Source organism: Amblyomma mixtum, chromosome 7 (assembly GCF_055824585.1).
Source record: "Amblyomma mixtum isolate Tamu chromosome 7, ASM5582458v1, whole genome shotgun sequence".
Taxonomy (NCBI): Eukaryota; Metazoa; Arthropoda; class Arachnida; order Ixodida; family Ixodidae; genus Amblyomma; species Amblyomma mixtum.
Window position 1 is genome coordinate 9004203 of NC_143018.1, and position 22605 is coordinate 9026807.

Sequence of the window (22605 nt, forward strand, 5' to 3'; positions counted from 1 at the left end):
CTTTCTGTCATTCTCTGCTACAGGGTGTTGCTGGGTTGCATGAAGCGCTTTGCGATCGCGTCATAAACCCGTCTTCTGTTTTAGTCTACTCTGGGGAGCTGGAGAGGGTTGTACCTCTGACAGAGCTACCCGTTCACCTTGGAAGCTTGGAGTCAAACTGTTATGTGCACCCCTTCACTGGAGTAGTCATGAGTTTCGATGATGCCCTTGCATCTGGGTATCTGCAGTCAGATAGGAACGCAGTAAGTATTCCCATTGCTGTAGAAAGGGGCTTATATGACAAACGCTTTAAACGTTTCACCCACCCAGATACGGGGGAACAGATAAATGTCTTGCAGGCGATTCAGCAGGGCATCATAGATGGGTTTGGCACAGTGGTGGTAGACCCTGTGAGCAACACGCACATTCCGCTTGTGCGTGCTATCGAGGTTGGTGTTGTGAACTTGGAAGATTGTAGTGTAGCCTCGCTGCCCTTGGAGTTGGCCATCTGTCGGGGCCTGGTAGTAGACAAGTCCAAGTGCCCATCTGGGGACATCAGAGACCCTGGGACAGGGAGGCCAGTTGGGCTGTGGAGCGCAGTACGAAGCGGCTTGATTGATGCCGAGCGGCTGCGGGTGCGAGCTGGTGAGAGCCGCATAGTTTCATGTGCAGAGGCGGTACGGTTGGGCCTGTTGGAAGGGTCCAGTGGCTGTTGGCTGGGGCCCCCCCAACTGACGGCTGACGAAGCCCTTCGCTGGGGCTTCCTTTTGGACTCTGCCATACCCATGCCCCTGCAGAATGCCCTGGTGCTCGGTCTGTACTGCCCCAGCACAGGCACGCTGCGTCGACCGGGCGGTCGAGGGCCACCACTAACTGTACAAGCTGCCGTTCGCCAAGGTGTTCTTGAGCCTGATGTTCTCACAATCAAAGTGGCGCATAGCGGAGAGATGTTGTCTTTGACTGAAGCTGTGGGTGCATGTCTTCTTGATCCCGTTGCGGGCACAGTTTTGGACACTGAGAGTAACATTACGGTGGACCTCTATGAAGCCATGGGCAGAGGGCTGGTTTTGCCTGTAGCCAAAGTTCTGCCACTCCTGGAGATTGTGATGAGAAGTTTCTACTCTCCCACAACTGGGCTAATATCAAGCCCGTTTTGTGAACGCCCACAGTGCCTTCGTGATGCCATCCGGTCGGGCTTTGTGAACACTAGTTCAACTGTTGTCTTTTCAGAAAGCTGCTTGTTGCCCTTCTCAAAAGCTGTGGATCGAGGCTTGGTTGATGATCGAGCAGGAGTTCTCAGAGTTGTTGGCAGCCCCATGGATCTTAAGTTGGCCTTTGAGAGGTGCCACCTCTTGGATGTCTCGCCACCCTTAAGCCTCAAGATGGCATTGTCATTGGGGCTCTTTGATGATCAGAGTGGTCGTCTAGTAGACCCAGCTAGTGGCTGTTTGCTCACCCTTGCAGAGGCTCTCGTGCAGCGCCTGGTTGACGATACTTCCACACGGGTTTTGCGGAGCAAGAAGGACGCACGCCGAACGTTGGTTTTGTCTGAAGCGCTTTCTGTTGGAAAAATTGACAAGCACTGTTCAAAGTATGTTGATGAAGATGGGTCTTTAGTTCCACTACGGTCATGCTTTAAAGAAGGGCTGGTGCTGAATGTGCAGCCCAGCACTCCACTTCAGCGACTTATAAGAGAGGGCTGCTACTTTGAAAGCTCGAATCGGTTCAGCATACAAGGACTCAACCACACAGTCTCCCTTGGTGAGGTGGTGGCACGCCGACTGGTGGATCCCTTTTTGCCATTTCTGCCTCAACCTGGACAGGAGCCAATGCACCTAGCAGAAGCATGCAGGCTGGGACTGATGGAGCTTTCGTTGGGCCTGATCAGGGATGGGCAGCAGCTGGTCCCCTTAGTGAAGGCCCTGGAAGTCGGCCTTGTGATTGACTTGGAGAAGCCACTTACACTGGTTGAAGCGGTTCAGCTGGGCTTCTGTGACCCAGCATCCGGACGGCTTCTCCATCCTGTGGAGGGCTCCTTTTTGAACCTGGATGAGGCACTTGAGCTGGGCATTGTAACAACTCGTGACAGCTATGTCAAGGATTCGCAGACCGGCCAGTTTATGACATTCGCCGAGGCTCTCCAGAGGCATGTGGTTGATCCTGTCCACAATCGTTACATTCCGCGGGACCTGAACCTCTACAAGGCTGTGTTTGCCAAGTTGATTATACATGCCAAAATGCCACTGAGCCTGTGTCAGGCATTTGCTGATGAACTGTTTGACGAAGACAGTGGCAAGTTCCTGGATCCGAGATCCTCGGAGCTTCTGGGCTTCAAGGACGCCTTGAACCGTGGCTTGCTTGACAGGCGAAGCATGTTGCAGGAGTCTGCATCCTCTGCCTTCAGCAGTAGCCATGGTGAAATTGCTTCAGGCAATGGACTACCACTCTCTGCTTCAGCTCAAGGAGGTTCTGCGGAAAGACAGGATCTTAGGAGGCCAAGCAGTGAGATCGGGAACCTTCAGCGAGGCACGAAAATTTCTGAGAGGGCTCGCAGTGGCGTAGGCTTAGGCTTCTCTCGCTCCACAAAGCAGGCTGCTGAGCCTGCCATTAGCAGCAGTGTCCGTTTTGCGTCAAGACGGGAACTCACTTCCCCTGGGGACACCCCCCAAGCGCGATCTTCCCTGCAAGTAGGAGAAAAACTCAAGTTTCCTGTGCAGAGGCAAATTGTACAAGAGACCGTGTTAGCGGCTGAAATGCTGCCTGTCATCAAGGGTGAGCAGGACGCCCCTTCTGATGCATCAGTACCTGTCGAGGAGTCATGCATGGCAGATGACGGCACAGCTGGCCCGACGTCAAGGGAGAATTTAGATGAGAGTGTAGGGTCAATTTTTGTTGCACTGTCGCCTAGTGAAAGTTCACAAGCGCCTCGTTTTGCTACCTTTAAGGAGCAACTCGCTCGAGCTTTTAAAAAGAGTGCCGAAATTCATGACCCAACCTTTGCTGCCAGGGAGGTAGCGTTTGGTGCTCCGAAACCCCAAAAGGTGCATTGTCGTTCCATGCCATCTTTGCAGATTGCTAGTTTCACCGCGCTTGGGAGCCCACACTGGGGTGAGTTGGGTGATGTGAGCATGCCTGATCTGCAGTCTTGGGAATTTGACCGTGCGCTTAAGGCTCTTGCTAGTGAGCCTTCTGAAAGCATTATTAAAGGTGAACGAGAGAGCATTGGGCCCCAGAGAAGGCAGCTTGCACAACTTCCCCACAGTCCGACAAGTGGCACTGATCGAGTCAAGAGTGCCTCTCCAGATATGTCTGATGAAACTGAGGAAATTGGTTTTTTCAGCCAGAAAGGCAAGCAAAGCTCCAATGATGCATTGGAGCCTTCCACTACCGAGGTCCTTGTAGCAGATACCAGTGAGGAGACAGCCAAGGATTTCGATTCACTGGCACCCACGAAGGCTGTCTGTAAAGTAGCTTTTCACACTGAGCACGACAGGGCAACGAGCGCTGCAAAGGTGCACTCGCGACCGTCGTCCCAACTTGCCGGACACAGTGATTCGGGGAAGGCAGAGAGGCGTGAACATAGAAGCGGGGAGCGTGCACCATGTGGCCGCTCCAGGGACGTGTGCGAGGAGCAGTATTTACATCCTGCAGGAGGCCGTCAAGAGCACTCGGTGGTGGTGCATGTTGAAGCAGTTGATGATGGCATTGATACTGTCAGAGTCGAGATCGCTGAAAATAGGCCAGCGTTTCCAGATGGCTGGCAAGGAGGCATGGGCTTAGATGGAGCCTCAGGTGCAGTCGTTCATTTGCGGCAGAACTTGGGTGCTGAAGAAATGGTTGACATGGGTGTGTCAAGGTTACCAAAGAAGGATTTGGCACCCTCCTCCTCAACTGGCCGAACTGCTGAAATGTGGATGTCAACTTCAGGAGGAGGTGCTTCACCTTCATCGCCCAGCTTCGAGCATGTTTCTCCCAAGGATGGTCCTAGTTCGAGCACTGGGCAGCTGCAAGGTGACAGGAAGAAGTTTCGCAAGAAAATGCATAGCCCGGCGGGGCGCATCTTGGGTCAGGCAGTGCATGACGAGACTAATACCGGCATGCCGGCGCAATTTCCTCATCCACAACCTTTAAGCTTTGACGAAGTCTTAACGGAAGGCAGCTTGTGTCCAAGAACTGGCCAGGTCACTGACCAAGACTGCAGAAACACATTCAGTCTGCTGGGTGCCTCTGAGCACGGCTTTCTGGACCCAAGCTCCTTTCTTGTGAAGGACACATTAGGCAAGAGGCTTCTGAGCCTGCAAGATGCCATACAAGAAGGCATCCTGGATGTGGAAACGGGGACAGTCTTAGCAGCTACCGACCGTGGGCAGATATCATTTGGGGATGCACTCGCGCGTCACATCTTTGTGACGCCCCGTAGCCCATTGTCGCTGACCGAAGCCCTCGAATACGGCGTGTACCGGCCAGCTGAGGGCATGGTGGCATGCCCGTGGACAGGCCGCTGGATGCCAGTGGCTGAGCGACACCTGCCCCCGTGGATTGATCAGAGGGCACCAGATGGCCCACTTCTCACAGCCTCCAAGGCCCAAGGCCTTCAAGCCAGCCAGGCACGTGATGACAGGATGGGTGTCCCACACCCGGTGCAGGACAGGGTAAGGGGGAAGGATTGTGGGCATTACACCGCACCATGGTAAAACCACTGCACTTCCATCCACCCAATGGGCTGCACTAGCTTTACTTAGTCCAGGAAGGCAGAGACCTTCCCGCTTCACTGACCAGTATAGCACTGTGCTCTCGCTCCACACACTGCGACTTACCGGGTGTGGGTTGATGCATGCCTGATTCATGGCATTTTCCTTGCTGATCGTGAAGGTGATGCTGTTTCTTTTGAAGGCGATGCAGTTTTCAGTCAACGTGATGCAATTTCCAGAGCTTCTGTTGCTGTAGAGCAGCACCAAGGCTGTGGCGGCTCTAACGGCTTGCGCGGCCATTGCCCGCTGGGTGAGGGGAAGTCTCAGATCCACTCAAACCTCCCTGGTTGTGTTCACTAACCGCTCCAGCACGTGACTTGTGTCTTCTGCCAGGCCTCGACTGGGTAAGGAAGAAGGGCACTGCACTCCAGGTGGTCACCACACACCGTATCTCACGGCCCCCTTTCAGCTCCCGGGTTGAGTGGCTAACTGTTCATCCTCCTCCTCCTCCTCCCAGCACTTCAGTCACCTCGAGGCTTTGGTGCAGGGGCCGCGCAGGACTGACTCTGTTGTGCATGCGCTCTTTGCCCCCAGGCGGCAGCTCAGGAGCGGTGCAAGACGTGCGACGACGAGATTGCCGAGCTGTCCTCGTGGATTGAAGAGATCGAGCTGCGCCTGGCCAACCTGGGGACAGTTTCCGAGGATGTGGACAGCCTGCAGCAGCAGCTGGCAACTGCCAAGGTGAGAGGATGGACATGTGGCAACTCGCAGCGCCAGCTGCATCGGCCTAGTTCCCACGGTTTCACAGTGTCATCGGTGCCGTCCTGTCCACACTGCCCAGGACTGCTCTGGCAAATTACGACCCGGAGCAAGAACTTAGACAAGTATGTACCATCATGGGTAAAAGTAACAGACCCCCCTCTCCAAATTCTGACCCATGCCACTCTATGACGAAGCACTTCTGGTGTCAAGAAGGGCCCACTGTGCCAGTCTCGAGAGCGGAAGTACTTTGTCAGGTGGCGTCCCCGTGTAGAGTGGCACAGGTCGGAACTTGGAGGGGGGGTTCTGTTACTTTTGCCCACGATAGTACCTGTGTACAAATGTGCTGGCTTGGAGGTATAGCTTCTACCCTCTGGCAGGAGCCGACTTAGGCAACCGTTTTCGAAACCAGAGGCCCTACATTGGACTGTGATGCAGAGTATACACCCCCTCAGCTACGAGTCTTCAGTCACTCACAGGTTATTGCAGCTGCCGTATTTGCACGAATATAAGGCGAGTTGTTTTCTAAAAATCATAGTTTTAAGCGCGCACTTCGCATTATATTTGGAACCAAGTTATGAATATAATGTAAATTCTCGTTATGTTTGTGTCAATACCATATTTGTTCAAAATTTTGGTATGGGCTAGTTGGTGGCTCATCTTAAGGAAAGTAATATACAGCACAAAAAACAGGGACAACAGAGCAGAGAAGACACATACAACAGGACTGGCGCCAGTCCTGTTGTTTGTGTCTTCTCTGCTGTCCCTGTTTTTGGCGCTATATATTACTTTCCTTAAGATGGCGTTTGTGTTTGGTCGTTGGCGGTTCAGTGGCAGTCATGCGTGGCATCGTCATTGTGCTAATCCTTATGCAAACCAGCTAACACTTGTCGTACCTTGAGGGTAAATGGCTGTAGTTATTTTCCATTTTTGATCTTGGCCAGTGCTGCTTTTGGCAGAGGTGCAGGATTTTTTCAAGCAAAGATAAGCGCACTGCCCTCAAAAGACTATATCAAATGAGAGAAAGTTTTACCTATCGTGTTTATGCTATATTATACAATGCTTTTAAATGAATTTTCTCAGTTTATTTTTCCTAGGGTTTTATCATTGTCTTGCAGTTAGGGAGACCTTTCACTGCGTTACTGTTTGCCTAAAATAGGTGGCTGGAACAAGTTGGTGATATGTTTGGCGCACAGACCTGAAACGCATGGCTTGTGTATGGTGTAGCACAAAACATTTTGCACAACTTTTTATCCAGTTTGATCACATATAACATTGCAGCATGTGCCGAAATGCAACTGCAACATAGTAATTAATGCTTGTTCATTTTAAACTGAGCTTGGGGCTCTACTTGTAGGCTGGCATGAGGAAAGAGTCTGAGCCATTGTTTAATTCGAAGTGCAGAGAGATGCAAGGTGATAGTGACTGATTAGAACTGTTCACTCATCAAGCAAAGAAAGCAGCAGTGCATTTTGCTTGTGTTTTCTGTGATGCTAGGAAGAGGTATGGTAATTGGCCCTCAGCTGTTAAGCATGAGGACACGGGATAAAATCCTATGCTGTATGATGTCAGTGCATGTTAAAGGATTCCAGGTGGGCGGAGTCCTTTCTTTTCCTTCCACTTCCTCTTTCTTCCCTCACAGTTGACATGTCCACTGAGAGAGAGTTACCGTGCCTATTCTCTCCTCACAACCCATTTTTCGATTTTTCATCTCAGTTCACCCTTGTCAGTGAGTGTAGAGCTGATGCGAAATTGCCGTAATTTTCTGCAGTCATTGCGGGAGGAGCTGGAACTGAAGCAGCCACGAGTGCTGTCGCTGTACGACGAGGTGCGGCAGCTGTCGACCAACGAACTGCTGTCGCGTGACGAGGTGGATGCATTGCAGCGGCCATTGGCCCAGTGCCGAGGCCGCCTTGAGCTTTGCCAGGAGCGCAGCGAGCGTCTGGTGCGGCGCCTGACTGCAGCTCTTGAGGAACTGCTCAAGTACACGGTACGCTTCTCCCATTAACTCTGAGCATGTTTGCTCAAAAATCCAAGATCATGGAGGCGTCGTTCAGGATAGATGAGTGATGAGCCAACAACTATGTATGTCCCCTGATGCAGCTCAGAGGCCTCATTCTAGGCCTCAGGCCAAAGATGTGCATGTTCTGGTGCTGCTCCCAAAAGACGCGGGTTCGAACCCGGCCGCGGCGGCGGAATTTCTTTGGAGGAGAAATTCTAGAGGCCCGTGTACTGTGCGATGTCAGTGGACGTTAAAGAACCCCTGGTGGTCGAAATTTCCAGAGCCCTCCACTACGGCGTCTCTCATAGCCTGAGTCGCTTTGGGACGTTAAACCCCATAAACCAAAAACCAACCATTTCTACCAGCGCCATCTCATGGCTATTAACTTTCAAAAGTGCAAGGCAGCGGCCTCTACACATGTTTACATAGTTGCACTTTTTGTCAAAACTGAAGAGCTTTCAGTTCATATGACCTGAGCTGGTATGGATTGGGCTTTGTTAGGGGCTCATTCAGGCCTCCTGGCATTACAAAGCTTTGGAGAGTGGAAGAACTGCCCTGTTAAGACTCAAGCTTTTTGGAGAGCCAAGGATGTTATAGAAAGTGCTAAATTGAATGACTTGGCACCAGCCTCAAGTCAAGTAAAGTGAGCCATTTACGTTTGGCAAAGACTGCACTTGTTGGAAGTGCATCTGTGCTTCTTTGGTCTGCTCTTCTCTGGGATAACATGCATCTGTTTGAGTGCCCCTTTGCACCAAATGGTTGTCACCACAATACTGTTACTGATGCATACCTATTATAAGTTGGATAATTTTTTCTGTACTTGAGAAGTTTGCCATACTTTAACTGAGTATAGTTTATTTTAGTTTAATTGGGATTCAGTTTGGGAGATGTGTGAATTTAAAGTTGGAGCCCTTCAAATTGTCTATTCGTCTTCTCAGGGAGAGATGCAAGTCTTCCGGACTTGGCTTGACAATGCCCGCAAGGTCCTGACTAGACATGAGGAGCTGCTGGACGACATCCGAAATGTGGCCGACAATGCTGACCACTACAGAGTGAGTGCACTGCTTCGATGGAGTCTCACAGAATGGTCCTCCTAGCTTACTTTGATTGTCTAATTGTATGCTGTTGTTGAAAGTAAGGCCACTGCAGTGGCTCAGTGGTTATGGTGCTCGGCTGCTGACCCGAAGGACGCGGGTTCAGCTCTCTCCTGCTTTGTTTGCTCCTGGAGTTCCTTCTTGGCTCCCAGGTTTGGGCTTGTATGGGAATGGCCAAAAATGCACTTTTTGAAAGTGCTTATCATGTTTTGGTATTCCTTGCTAGAAGAAGAAAAAACAGTTTGGTGTTGTATTGCATTTCATATGCTTGAGGACTGTCAGATTGAGCTGCACTTTGTGGGCCAGTCACAAGTGCTATGCTGCACACTGTGGGCCAGTCACAAATACTATGCTTCATTTTTTCCCCTGCATATCCAGGCATTTTCTAGCGATGTGATCGCCCACCAGGCAGACCTTCGTTTCATCACCATGGCTGCCCAGCGTTTTGTGGATGAGTCAAAGGTGAGCCTGCCCTGTGTTGCTATCGGCCATTCTGTTTTTCGCTGTGAACTGGCTGCCTCTGTGCTGGCTTTCTGACTGATCGTCAGCTGTACCTAATGAATTCATGCTTAAGACATCACCAAGCAATCGGTGTCTCATCTAAAAGGAAGGAAAATGGTTTCCCAGGCTTTAAAGTTGAGCCAACGCACCCACTTACTCTTAACTTGCGTGCTCTGTCTTTGCCTGGTTTATAATGCCCTGTATTGCAAGTCACAGTCTAGTGCCACAGGAACACCGCATATTATACTGTACTATCACAGCTTTGCAAACATTTGCTCATTCTACCTGTTCACATTTTTCAGGAGTACCTGCGCACTCTGAATGACCACCGCACGAGCCTCCCCCAGAGGCTGAGCCACCTGGAACCATCCGAGAGTGAGGTGCGGGCCCAGGTGTCTCACCTGAGCACCGAATACCAGAACCTGCTGAGCCGAGTGAACAAGCTTGGGGACCAGTTCTCGGGACTGACTGAGCGCAAGCGCGCCTACCACGAGGCCATGGAGCGTGCAACAGCCTGGCTGAATGAAGCCCAGCGCGGAGCCAAGCGGCTGCTCGAAGAGCCGACAGCAGCCGAGCCACCGGCAATCCAGGAACAGCTGGAGCGAGTGCGGGCGTTCCACCTCGAAGCCGTTGGCCAGGGACGGCTGATAGAGACAGCGAAACAGGCAGCACAGGCGCTGCCGCCGTCTGGGGGACCCGCAGTGGAGGATGCTGTGCGCAACCTGGAAGAAGTGTACCAGCAGATGCTGTCGCTCGTGGGCGAGCGAAGCAAGCAGCTGCAGACGGCACTGGTGCAGTCGCAGGACATTGCGGACGGCCTGGACCGCGTGCTGAGGCTGCTGGATGAGCTTGAGGCCACCCAGCGGGGCCAAAATGCCAAGCTCGCCAGTTTGGTGCGGGAGCGCCTCGATGAACAGGTGCGTGCCGTCATTGGAGCAGCTGCTAAAGTTGATGCGAGTCGGGTGCAGTCAGCTGCAGAAGTTTATGGCCCAGAGGGAGCTGTGAAAGAGTTGTGCATTTGTGCATGTGTGACATGCATGAGAGATAATAACCTTCTTTTTTTGCAGCAATTAGCCACTGTAGTCACAAAATTCGAGCAGCTGATAGAACATTGAAGGCTAAAGTGACGCATGTTTTAGCTCTCAAGTTCTGCATCTTCAGCTGCAGCAGTTTATGGGCCAGAGGGAGCTGTGAAAGAGTTGGGCATGTGTGCATGTGCTACATGCATGAGAGAATTAATAACCTTCTTTTTTTGCAGCAAGCAGCCACTGTAGTCACAAAATTCAAGCAGCTGATTGAGTGTTGAAGGCTAAAGTGGCGCATGTTTTAGTTCTCAAGTTCTGCATCTTCGACCTTTCTGGATCAGTTGGTGTTTAACATGATAAAGGAATTGTCTTTAATTTTGATGCGCTTGGCAAGTGCCTGTGTTGCTGCAAAGTCCTGAAATAAATGGCCATATATCAGTGGTGTTACTGCGCCGTGACACAGTGTGGGCCCACCACCAGGGCTGCAGAGTGCCAATATTTTGCCTCTTGCAGATCCATGAGCACCGTGTTCTCCGGTCAGAGATTGACGGCCAGCGGCCGGCCATTGACGCCCTCAATTCATCAGCGCGGGACCTGCCTGGAAATGCTCGTCTGGCCAAGAAGGTGGAAGCCAAGCTGAAAGACATCAACAGCCGCTTCGAGAAAATACTCGACAAGTCAACCAGGCGCGGTGAACTGCTCGATGAGGCAAGTGCACTGAGCTGGTCGCCACTAGGAATATGTCGTAGTCCTAAGTCTACTATGTGACACAAGAACTTTCCCTAGGCCATGTATAGCTTGGCGCTTCGTTGCCCTTAGCAGCATAGATTTTTTTAACAGTGCTCTGTACAGTATAACACTAGTTTCTTTGCTTGTATATTACACATCCATTTTGTGTTTTTAAAATAGGTTGTAGTTAACATTATTCATTATTATCTCATCAAGCACGAGTCGGTACGAGTGGGTCGAAAGTCTAGGGTAAAAAGAAATGACTCTTTGGGGCCAAACGAGTCCCAAATTTGGGGATTCGTAGGGCCCCAAAGAGTCATTTGTTTAAGATTTCACCATCAAGGACAGCTGGATTTTAGTTTAAACTATGAATGGATTTTAGTTTAAAGTGCTCATTTCTGTGCCTGCCATCATTTTGTTTATGGCTTTGCTTGAAGACCTTCCATATTCAGAGAGTGAGGGCACAAATCATCTGTTGCCTCCAAAGCCTTAGGACCTATTTCACCTGCAGGCTACCTCAGCCTGCTTTAACTGCCATCAACCCTGTGCAAACCTTGAGCGCTGCCTGTACACGTGCCTTGTCGCTTTATGATCCTCCCAATTCCCCTATACCTGCCCCCTCCTGGAGTGCGTGGTTGACCTTGGGACTAGTCAGAAAGACCGACTGTCCCTGGTGGAACAAGCCTGTATCCTCCTCCCACAACCAACACAAGCTTGCTCTCCCTCTGACATGGGGTCATCATGCGCAGGTGTCGAGCTGCCTGGACCAGTTCAATGGCATGGCGAACCGCTTCGAAGAGTGGCTGGCCAGCGTGCTGCAGGCGGTGGAGGGCGAAGAGCAGCCGCGCCTCGAGCAGGCCATGAACCAGCGCAACCTGCGCAAGGACGAGTTTGAGGACCTGCTGCGTGCGGGGCGCGCCCTGTGCGCCAAGCGGGACGTCACCGACACTGGGCCCGTGCGCGACAAGGTGCGTGGGGGGCTCCTTTCCTTCTGCCTTCATCCTGCTGAGGACAAACACGTGCATCTGTTGTCATGCCAATTAAGAGTGATCACAAGTTGCCCTGGTAGGATAAAGTCCAGTGTGTAGTTGCACTTTGCTTGCCAACCTGACTTCTTAAAAAAATGATGCCCCCTGGAGTTGTTCGTTGTTTTTGTATTTCTGTGAAGGATCGAGCAGTACAAATGGCGGTTCCTTGAAATGCCCCGCATTTAGCCACTCCTCTTCGTCATCCTCACGTGATTCACTTATTTGCTGCTTCTGTACTTCTCATATTTCAGACGGGCTGCAATGCAGCTTCGTATGAAGCTTTGTTTCGAGCCTGAGGAAAGGAGCTGCTTGTGCTGTATCTTAACTGCATGAGTGCTAGAAAGTCTTGACTGTGCGTTGACCATTCCTTATGTTCACGCTAAGTGGAGTACTCCTTTGGCAGAAACGTGTTCATTCATACTCGAGCATTTTGAAACTGAACTTGCTCGCCATCTTCGAGTTTTCAATGATGGTTTTGTGGACAGCGTCAGCGCAGCTAGTGCACAGGCATTTCATATTCCATCTTTGAAAATTTCTTGGTCTGTCTGCCTTACTCAAATCGTGTCCTTCACAACTGCTGTAAGCATGGCCATTGAGACATGGCCTTATGGGGGCTAAGGTTTTGTCCAGCTAAGCCTTGCCGTCCTGACAGATTTGAAATCTGCCCTTCAAGGTTCTAAGCATTCCTCTCTGAAAAGTCGTCTCTTCACCCTCTGCGCTCATTGCATGATTGGCAACCTTGCCCATGAAGCTCGGTCTGCGTACACGTCAAGGAAAGTCCCTCAAGATGTCAAAAGATGCTTCCAAGGAACAGTTCTCAGCCATTACAGTTCCCTGTGGTGTCCACCCAACCAACCATATGCGACCAAGGAACTAAAGAGACCTCAAACCACTTTAATACACCACATTCGCGTGTGTTTGGCTTGTACCCCAGCATGGATGCATAGAACGGGCCTGGCATAGTCTCTGCTGAGTTCATGAGGTGTGTACTGTGATGTAGAACATTAATCTCATGTGCTGCCCAGGTTTCAACACGGAAACGTGTGTTCTACTCGCTTCCTTTCTTCAAGAGGGCAGGATCACCACATCGTTCATTTAAAACCTTTACTTGTTTACCCGTTCGGACACCATTCATATAGAAAGGAGGCTCTTCCCGCCTTTTAAATTTCTTTGAGACTGTGACCTGGACTTCATTTGGTGACAGTAGCAGTCGGTGGCTATGTGGGGATTGTGCGCATGCCGACGTAGAATGTGCCAAGTCACAGATCTATGCTGAAAAATTGCTGATAGTAATTAATATCTATCTCGCTGCAGTGGAGCAATTGGTGGCGGAATAATTGCTAGGCTAATCCCACCAGTAGCTTGCAACCTCAACCTCTGTGCCAGAAATGGAAATTGAGCATTGATGGTTATGGACAGCATCATTATTACGCAGTTAGGCACATTGAAAACATGGTTTATGTACCAACATTGTTACGTTGAAAGCATTGCAGCAAAACGCAACCGCTTACCACCGTTATCATGCTGCGTGTGCAGGTCAAACAGCTGGAGCAGCAGTGGAAGGAACTAGGTGAGCTGCTCTCCGAGCGGGAGCGGCAGGGACGACAACGTGCTGAGCAAGGGGCGGCCTACGAGACTCTGCGACAGCAGGTGCTCTCATGGCTGCAGACCACTGAGGGACGCCTCGAAGCCCTGGGACCCCTGGCCCTAGACCGAGACATCCTGCGCCGACAGGCAGCTGAAATCAAGGTGCGCGCACTCCTTCATTTCCACCAGCAAAGCCACACCTGTGCCCTTGCCCAATGTTCTTGTCCTCTTTTGCAGAAAAAGCCGTACGTTCAGAGCTGCTTTTGATTTATTGTCTTGTTTTGTGGCTTTCCATGGCGTCCTGCATCATTTTGGCCTCCAAAAATGAAGTGTTGCTTTTATTACTGTTCCAGCCTCTTGTGAAGGAGCATGCTGAGTACGCGTCCACCATGGATCGTGTGAACGAGCTTGGTCGCAGTTATGATGCTCTGCGGGTTGACAGCCGCTCACGCCCCCCTGCCCGCAAGGGTGGCAGCCCCCACAAAGAACCTTATGCCAATGGTGCCAGCACCCACGGTAGGGGCCCGAATTTAGCCGCTACCTTCTAGACTGTTAGCCGCAAATCATCTGATGCTGCTCATGATTTTGTGTTGTTGGTACATGTTTGAAGAATTGCGGGTAGAAAATGTGTTGCCTTATAAGTGAATAAGTGTCTTATAAGTAAAGTACAAAGGCACTTAGTAGTGACACTTCCTAAAAATGTTAGACGGTGCTTTAGCTCAAGGTCTGAAAAGTTTCTTTTCTTGTACTCTCAGCCTTTTGCCTGCTTTTGCATTGACTTCAGCATGGAAGAAACATGATGCATTTATTCCAGCGATGACAAGAGCAGAAGTGGCGTGTGATCAGAATTGGGCTGAATTATGAACACACTTATCAGGAAATTGTGCTAGCCTGCAATGTATTAATGAGCAGGAAAACTATGCAACTCTGTGGGAGATTTTTATTGCTTACATTTTGAATGTATGGAGCTGGAAATTGTGCAAACTGGAAACAAATCAGCTGAGTTCTTTATTTGTTTTAGATACTGGGAAGAGGGGTGACTGATATCTGCATCCTAAACCCAAGTACATGTCACATGAAAATTGATGAATTCTGCAAAGCAGTGTTCACCTTAGTGCAGCAGCTAAATGTTTTTAAAACTGCGCTACTCACTCAGATCTGCTTCACACGATGCCTATTGAGGGGTAGCACTCATGTTGGCTGTGCATGCTTGCTCTTTCTTTTTTTTTGTTGTTTCACGGTGACATTAAAGCCTTTCATGGTGTAGCTTATGAACAAAGTTTTCCATCACTTCTCACGGTAGCGTGGCTTACTACCCCTCCCTCACCTGGGTGTGTGTGTCTGTGCCGGTCTCCTCTGAAGGCTAACCTCTTCTGTCTCCCCTGCTAACCCGCATGCACCCCCGCTAGAGTCATCACCCGATGGAAGGGCACTGCAGAGTCCGCAGTCCAGTGCCTCCAGCGGTTTTAGCAGTAGGCACAGCTCGATCGACCAGTTTGGGCCTCTCGAGGGTGAGTGCACTAACCCGCCTGGCCGCCACCTTGATCAGATGAGACGGATGCTGGGCAGCTTCTAACTCTGGCTGATGCTCACCTATGCTCATGAGGCGACCTGAGGGGTGTGCTGCTGTGCACACATTAGAGCATGCCTAACAGTACTTAACTACCCATGATTGCCGCATCTGTAACACAAAGCTAATAATAGCTTGCACTGAGATAGCCAAAAGCAGCTCGCTTGCGATATGGATGCTTGTTTAGGGACTCGGTGTGTTACCAGTATTTGCCTTTTCTTTTTTGCACTTCTGTAATATTTCCTCATATAAACTGCATACAGTCAATCCCACTTATAACAATATTCAAGTGCCATGGAAATACCATTGTTATAACCAATAATTGTTATAACAGGGTTGTGCCGAAAAAAAAAGAAAGGATGACAAACTTCAGAGCATTTATTGACAGTAAATACCCAGAGGGATTTGATTGTTCTACAGTCAAACCCGAATATAACGAACTCAGATAGAGTGAATTATTCCTTATAACGAACACTCGAAGTTGTGATATCGTTATTCATATGAAATGTATTTTTTATAACGAATTACACATTGGATACAGCGAACTCTCAGCGCGCGCGATCGCTCGCCAAACGCCCGCCAACGCGCCTTTGTGCCCGCATCCAGTATCTCTAGGCAGCCATTTCCGTGCCGCAATCGGTGCCGCAATCGGTGCCGCAATCGGTGCCGCAATCGGTGCCGCGATCGCCGCTATCGCGTGCAATCGGTCGTCAAACGACCGCCAACGCGCTACTGCGCCGGTTCCATGTCGCGACGCCCCGCTGCCTGCCCCCGCGCCGCGCTTTCGTGAAATGCAGGGCAATCGGCCCGGGAGGCTTTTCTGCAGTAGCTTAGGGCTCCCTCCACTGCGCATGCGCGGCCCCACGACGCTTTCCCCCGTCTTCTCAGCTTTCTTTGCTCGCGTTTGCAAGTCGTGCTGCTCGCTTCCGGACGTCCCTACTTTGTCGACACATTCCGCCGCTACATCCTGCAAGATGACGACGAAGCAGCGGCGTGCCGTGCCGCTTTCCGACAAACTTGAGATGATTCGCCGCGTTGGGCGCGGCGAAAAAAAAGGCTGACGTTGCCACGCACTTCAAGATTCTGAGGAGCACGTTACTGCTCCGGAATACAAGGAAGCGGACTGGAGTTCGTGGAAATGATGTCGCGCGTCGAAAATGTGATTCTCACTGATGCAGCTAAATGCAGTGTTCAGGCAAAAATCACTGCCTACTGCAAATAAGTGTGCATTCCTCTGCAATAAATTTCTTAATACCTTACTCATGGTGAGTGACATTTTTTTTTCCTTAGCGCGTTTTCGCTCTGCCGTTCCGGACTTCGTGTATAACGAATTTGGTACTGAGGTTCGTTAAAGGTTCGTTAAAAGCGGGTTCGGTTATAACGAAATACTTCATATAACGAACTATTCGCGTTAAATCACGCTATTCGTTATAACCGGGTTTGACTGTAATGCCTGTAAAAGCTCGTTAAATCGAACTTCAGGGAACCGGGACAATGTTCACCGTTCACCGATGACCAAAGCACCGCCATCACTGCGCCACCGGGAGCTTTGTGCACCTCCACGTCACAGGAATCAAGCCAGCTTTTTGGAAGCTATTCTTATGGGAAATTCAAGAAGCATGCAGAACCAAGGGTGCGGTGACAGCTGACAAGAGAAAAACCGCGCTGGCTGCATGCACGCGTGCTGTACTGACTGATTAGGGGTACGCATGGCGTGCGTAGCCAATGCAGCAATGCAGCAGCTCTCCTGACGCGATGACGCCTGCCTCTTTTGCTTTCGTGGCGTTGCTGCGCCAGCTTAGTCCATTGGTCGGCCCCACACATGCACACTTTTGTGTTGTAAGCATGGTTTTGCTGGTGTGGTTGTAGCATTTCTTTTCTTTTTCTGTAATGGTTGACACTCAATTACTAGATTTAATTGTTATAACCAATAATGTGCCCTGACAGCATTGCTATAAGCAGTTTATTTTACCATAGAACACATGGCAAAGCTGATGGTGCCATGACCGACCATTGTTATATCCAATATATTGTTATAACCAGTATTGTTATAAGTGGACTTGACTGTATATGTTGTCTTTTAAACGTTTCCATGCCTCCGGAAAAGCTGCTGAGTTCTGTTTCAAGCCCCTGAAGTGTGCCACGAGCATAACAGGAGCACAAAAGCGTTGCTTTTAAAGGACATTGCATGTCTAGCATCTGCCGGCGCCTCGTGTTTGCTCCGAGTCGCTGCTAGTAGCTGCCCAGTACAGTCTTGTCTTAGTGGCTTTTGGCCACAGTGGCACGCCCTGATGTACTCTTTCTATCCTCCTTCTCCCCTGGGGGTCCAGACCTGAGTCCTGTGCAGCAGCAGCTGTCTGAGATGAACCACCGCTACCACCTGCTGGGTGTGCGCCTCTCAGACCGGCAGCAGGAGGCGGACTCCCTCTCCGAGGAGCTGCGCACCTGCACGGAGGCCATCCGCACCCTGGTGACCTTCCTCAAGAGCCGCAGTGTTCCCCGGGACTTGCCGTCCAGCCGGGAGCTGGCAGACCAGCAGCTGTCGCAGCTGCGCGAGCTGCAGACGGAGCTGCAAGAGCGACAGCTGGAAGTGGACCGGGCGCGCCTCCAGGCCCATGAGCTGCTGCGCCGCCGGCCGCAGGCACCTGGAGCGGATGCGCTGCAGACGCAGCTGGACGAGATGCTGAGCCGCTGGCAGGGGCTTCAAGGAGCACTGCGCTCGCGCCTCCTCCTCATTCAGCTGCTCAAGGAGTTCCAGGTGGGTGTCCAGTGTTTTTGCTGCGCTGGCTGTATCAGCTTGGCTCCCTCGGTTTCACATCAACATACCCAGTCCCCCACAGTGTGGAGTAAAAAGGAGGCAGAGCTGCCAGCAGAGGGGCATGATCTGGAATGGGCTGGCCCTGATGCAGGGTACACTTCCCCTCTGCCAAGAGTCTGCCCAGTCATTCGTAGTGTACTGCAGATATCCGAGTGTGTTTAGTAGCAGGTCAGTGGCAGTCATGCATGGTGTCGTCATTGTGTTTGTCGCACTGCGAACCAGCTAGTGCTGCTTGCTTTTCATACCCTGGGGCTAAGTGGCTAAAATTTATTGAGACGCAGGTAGCAAGGCCAGCCAAAGGGTTCATGCAAGGGTGGTGCTATCGTACTGAATGTAATGCAGAACATGTGAATCCCAAAGAAGGGAAATGCAATATGAGTGGTGAAGTAATTGCTGGTTTTGGATGGATGGTTTTGTGCCATGTTTGAGCTGGGTGGGATCTTCGATGTTCTACCATTCATTCCTGGACTCTTTGGGCCACATGGAGAATGGTACAATAGTTCGATAGTTGTCTTTTTCACTTTTACTCTGATCACTCTCTCAAGAAATGAAAGTTGTGTGACTTTCCTCTTGTAACTCAGCTGATTTGGGGATTGTTTATCTGTGCCCATCAGACTGCCAGTGTTCAAGCTGGTGAGCATTTGCTGCACGAGGTACTGTGAGAAGGACAGTTACGAGCAAGGACTACAGATCAATCTCCTTGGCGGATGGAGTCAGTGCAAACAGATTAAGACAAACAAGGAACAACCGACAGCACTGGCACTGTTCCTTGTTTGTCCTTATCTATTTGTGGTGCCTCTGTCTGTTATACACGACCAACAAGCGCAGACCAAAACTCTAATTCTGTCTCCCGGCAACCCTCTTTGGCAGGATACCCATGACCTGCTGCACAACTGGCTCGTCCAGAAGGACAAGATGTTCCAGGTGCTGGGGCCGATTGCCACCGAGCCCCGGCTGGTGGCCGCACAGACCCAGCAGGTGCTGTGCATGCGCGACGAGCTCACCTCCCAGGAGCCGCTGCTCCGACGCCTGACCACCTGCGGACAGGAGCTGCTTGACCAGCTGGATGACAAGGACGGACCGACAGGGCGACGCCTGCGTGAGCAGCTGGACAGCATCCGGCGCCATTGGGCTGAGATGGTGTCGAGGCTGGAAGAGCGTGAGCGTGCCCTGGGAGCCGCAACGGGTGCCTCGGCAGAGTTCCAAGCAGCCCTCGCTCGTCTTCTGGACAGTTTGCAGGTATGAGGTCTTCAGTCTTTCAACCTTTCTACCATCCATGTGTGCTATCAGCTCCTAGAGTGCCCTTGTTTACACTTTGCTGTGCCTTCTTAGGTTAATTTGTAGCTTTCACGATGGCAGAAAGACGTTCTTTTTGTCTCTGAAGACATAATGCTACCATTGTTGCATTCATAAGTGTGTCCCCACGTAAGTCACACTAGCAGTTCTGAGATGTTTGAAGAAGCCTCGCAGACTAATAAAGGGTAGCTTTGGTGAACAGACTCCACAACCCTTTAAGGACAGGCCTCGCAGCTCTGCTAGAACTGAAGTGTCAAAGGATCAGCAATGATATTGTCCCCGATGTGTGGTCACTGATGTGTGGAATGTTTTGGTAGTTCACTTGCTTGAGATGTTTGCTAAAATAAGTGTGTAGATTTGAGGTGCCGAAGCGCTCAGTTTCTTCGGAAACTTAGCCACAGTTATGTAAACGCAATGCTTGTGTCTGCAGGGTGTAGGAGATGACTTTGAGCGCCTCTCTGAGGCCGGTGACTGTGAGGCCCAACTTCGCCGCCTGGCAGCCCTGGAGGAACGCCTGGAAGCCCAGCGGCCACCACTGGCTGAAGCCGAAGCCCGAGCCGAGAACTTGTGCGAGCTGCTCTCAGACGCAGCCTCACGCTCCGAAGTCAGGGCCCGCCTGGGAAGTGCACAGAAGCTCTACAGCGGCCTCAGCCGCAAGATCAGTGAGTTGGGCTTTGTTTGCTGGACAGTTTGCATCCGCATGTTGAGAGAAATTTGTTCTTTCACGTGCTGAAGGACGCTTTCCCTAAAACACATCTAAAGCAGTGTTCTCAATCTCAAGCAGCAGTGTTATCAATCTCGAGCAGCAGTGTTCTCAATCTCGAGCAGGGAACTCGAAGAGCAGCTTTCAAAAGGTGCTGAGGGAAGCCTCTTTCTTGTCTTTGCCTCAGTTCCTTCCTGCCTGACATGTATGCAGAAAAGGGCATAAAAATGCGCAGCTCCCTGCCAAAATGTCCAATCAGTAATCAGTGAAATAGTCTGCTATAAACAGTTATGGTATAATTAGTCCCCAACCAAAGTGGTAAAACCCCAAAAAATGCTCTAAGATATTCAGGATTTTCTCAGAACAGGGTTTGAGAACCCCTGATCTAAAGCTCTCTTGCTAATGAGAGAGAGGAAAAAAAAATAGCATCCATTTAAGGGGACGTGCAGCTAAAGAGAGATAGTTTTTCTGGAGAGCTTCGCTATTTGCATTTCAAAGCACCAGGAAAACTGATATTTTGTGGTTCTCTGTGTGCACAGACAACCGCAAAGCTGAACTGGAGTCCTCGCTCAAGGAGGACAGAGGCTTCTTCTCGAACTGCGACAGCATTCAGGAGTGGCTGCGTAGCATCCAGCTCAGTCTCCTACCGGACCTGAAGATCTCAGCCGACACGGACATCTTGCACAAGCAAGTCACAGAGTTTGAGGTGTGTCACCTTTGGGCTCACCAGGTGCCTTGTGTTGGCATGTGATACCAGAGAGCTAGCATGCATGTGCAGGCATGGTTTGCGCTCGTGATTCATAAACGATATGCTTGCAGTTGAACATGCAGTACGATTTCATGCGAGTTAAATTTAACATTAGTGTCAGCCTGAATAAAAGTATTTTTGTCCATGAATAAGCACATCAATGGGATAAAATGACTTATTGCTTCATGGGTACTTGTTGTTGTTGCTTCAGCATGAGTTCTGCAAGGAGGGAGATTGGAGGAACGGAAGGAATCAGACAAGAGCGCATAGATCAACAATGATAGTGAGAAACAGTGCAAAAAACACTTGTGGTTTTTAATAGGACTAGTGGGAATAAGTGGGCTGATTGCTACAGCTCATCATGATTAAATATGAACGGTAACCTTCTGCAACTGCTTCGCCCTCTCACCTTTCTTTGTGTTTTGTCTCATACCGGAAGCATTCAGTGCTTGCAGCAAGCGTTATTCGTACTACATAATTTAACACCTCGCTCAGTCACTTTGCTGCCATAAGGAGGCTCACTGCTGATAAGAGTGTTGATGGGTTGGAGCTATCTGGTGCATAACCCATTGTTGTGGTTGTTGCTGTGCAGCCGGCGTACAAGAGCCTGCTTGACAAAGAGCACGAGGTGCACCTGGTGTTGAGCAAAGGTGCCGACATGGTGACCCGCATGAGCCGCAAGCAGGAGGCCCAGCAGCTGCGCACACGCCTCGATGGTCTGCGCCGCAGCTGGGACCAGCTCCGCAAGGAGGCCACTGACAGGTGCGACATTTCAGGATAAACAAAGAAGAAAAATCCCAATGAAAAAACTGGAGAGGACTGTTACAAATACTCTTGTAAGGGCCACACTTTTGAAGCGAAAAGCTTCACTAGGCTCGTCAACACCGCGCTTCGCGTGAGCCACCCCTTGGTGCCGCCGCGGCGCGCGCTATAGTATACGTCGCCACTTCTCCTCCTCTCCACTGGTTTACCCCTCGCCGCTGCCGCTTTTGTGCTGCGACACGCATTTTTATGACGAATTAATGCAGTCCCGGCAAAGCCTTCAAATACATAGTGCATTGAAAGCATGGGTGACAGGACGCACACCTGACGACAGGCACGAATTAACCACATAAAGTAAAACAGATTGCTGGATCAGTTTACCGGCAAACGTCGCATGAAAATTGAGGTCAAGATCCTCCGAAGACCTGGCACTCGATTGATCGATGGTTCGGAGCGGTGTGCCTCATGTGTGACCCGCAGCCGTCAGCGTGAGGTAATGTGAGGTTTTTGTGTGCTGATGAACTGGTAACAAGGTTAGACCTTTTTGCTTTAATTTGAAACGCGCTAGGCCTAACAACACCGGGTGAACAGTGCGTTACTGGCGGACTGCTAGGCATATCGCCTGGCTGGCTGGCATCACAACAAAGAAATGCACCGCAGGTGAAGGTGCAGCCCATTCTAGGTTTATTGCACAGCGTAACATTTCATCCTGTCTGGTGCGAACACCAAACGTTCAAGACAAGTCAGATAGCAGCACTGCGGCACTGCATGTTCACGATTCCAGGCTGAGTCCAGCGCGCAGGACGACATGTGTGTGGTCGGGCCAAATTTTGCAGGCAGTTATCGTCCATCTGCTCCCAGCATATAACGTACCACATGGACAAATTATCCACACATGAAGCAATTCTTTTGGCTGACTTCTGTTCTTCCGAAATATGGGCTGCTAAGTTGGGGGTGCAGTCCTTACACAGAGGCAGCCCTTAGACGAGTGTATACGGTATTATTCTGTAGTATTGTAAAAGGGTTTCTTTGAAATACAGTCAAACCTCATTATAACAAAGTGGTTTTTAGCGAAATAATGGATGTAGCGAAGGAATGCCGATTCACCTTAGAAGCACGGCCAACACAGGCTATGACAAAGCTACAGTTATGACAAAGTTATCGCAGGTCCCCTTCAACTTCGTTATTACGAGGTCCAGCTGTAGTCTGAAATAACTTCGAAAGTTTAAAGCACTTGCTATTGGGCAGGGCTAGTCGGAAGTATTCAAGAACTGTACTGCTTGGAGTTAAAGGAAGGCTATCACAGTCAACAG

General features: G+C 50.5%; 2 protein-coding genes across 11 annotated transcripts in view; both read left to right on the top strand.

Annotated features, from left to right (window-relative positions):
* Positions 1–22605, top strand: part of shot (dystonin-like protein short stop) — a 231416-nt gene that overhangs the window by 173961 nt on the left and 34850 nt on the right. For 9 of the 10 annotated variants that reach the window (XR_016283980.1, XM_089551570.1, XM_089551571.1 and 6 more), the window contains 15 exons: positions 5265–5411; positions 7201–7419; positions 8370–8483; positions 8904–8987; positions 9329–9943; positions 10565–10759; positions 11530–11748; positions 13345–13557; positions 13749–13911; positions 14805–14906; positions 17296–17723; positions 18654–19022; positions 19510–19741; positions 20322–20488; positions 21123–21292. Coding sequence is in view for 9 of the 10 variants with exons in the window: in XM_089551570.1 (XP_089407696.1) it covers positions 5265–5411; positions 7201–7419; positions 8370–8483; positions 8904–8987; positions 9329–9943; positions 10565–10759; positions 11530–11748; positions 13345–13557; positions 13749–13911; positions 14805–14906; positions 17296–17723; positions 18654–19022; positions 19510–19741; positions 20322–20488; positions 21123–21292 (3437 nt within the window). In the remaining variant the exon portion in view is untranslated. The remainder of the gene's footprint in view (positions 1–5264; positions 5412–7200; positions 7420–8369; positions 8484–8903; positions 8988–9328; positions 9944–10564; positions 10760–11529; positions 11749–13344; positions 13558–13748; positions 13912–14804; positions 14907–17295; positions 17724–18653; positions 19023–19509; positions 19742–20321; positions 20489–21122; positions 21293–22605) is intronic. The other variant, XM_089551575.1, reaches the window with a different exon arrangement.
* On the top strand, positions 5–5258 carry LOC149334922 (uncharacterized). Its single transcript, XM_089551580.1, has one exon. It carries the CDS (start codon positions 189–191, stop codon positions 4671–4673), a length of 4485 nt encoding a protein of 1494 aa, XP_089407706.1. The 5' UTR covers positions 5–188; the 3' UTR covers positions 4674–5258.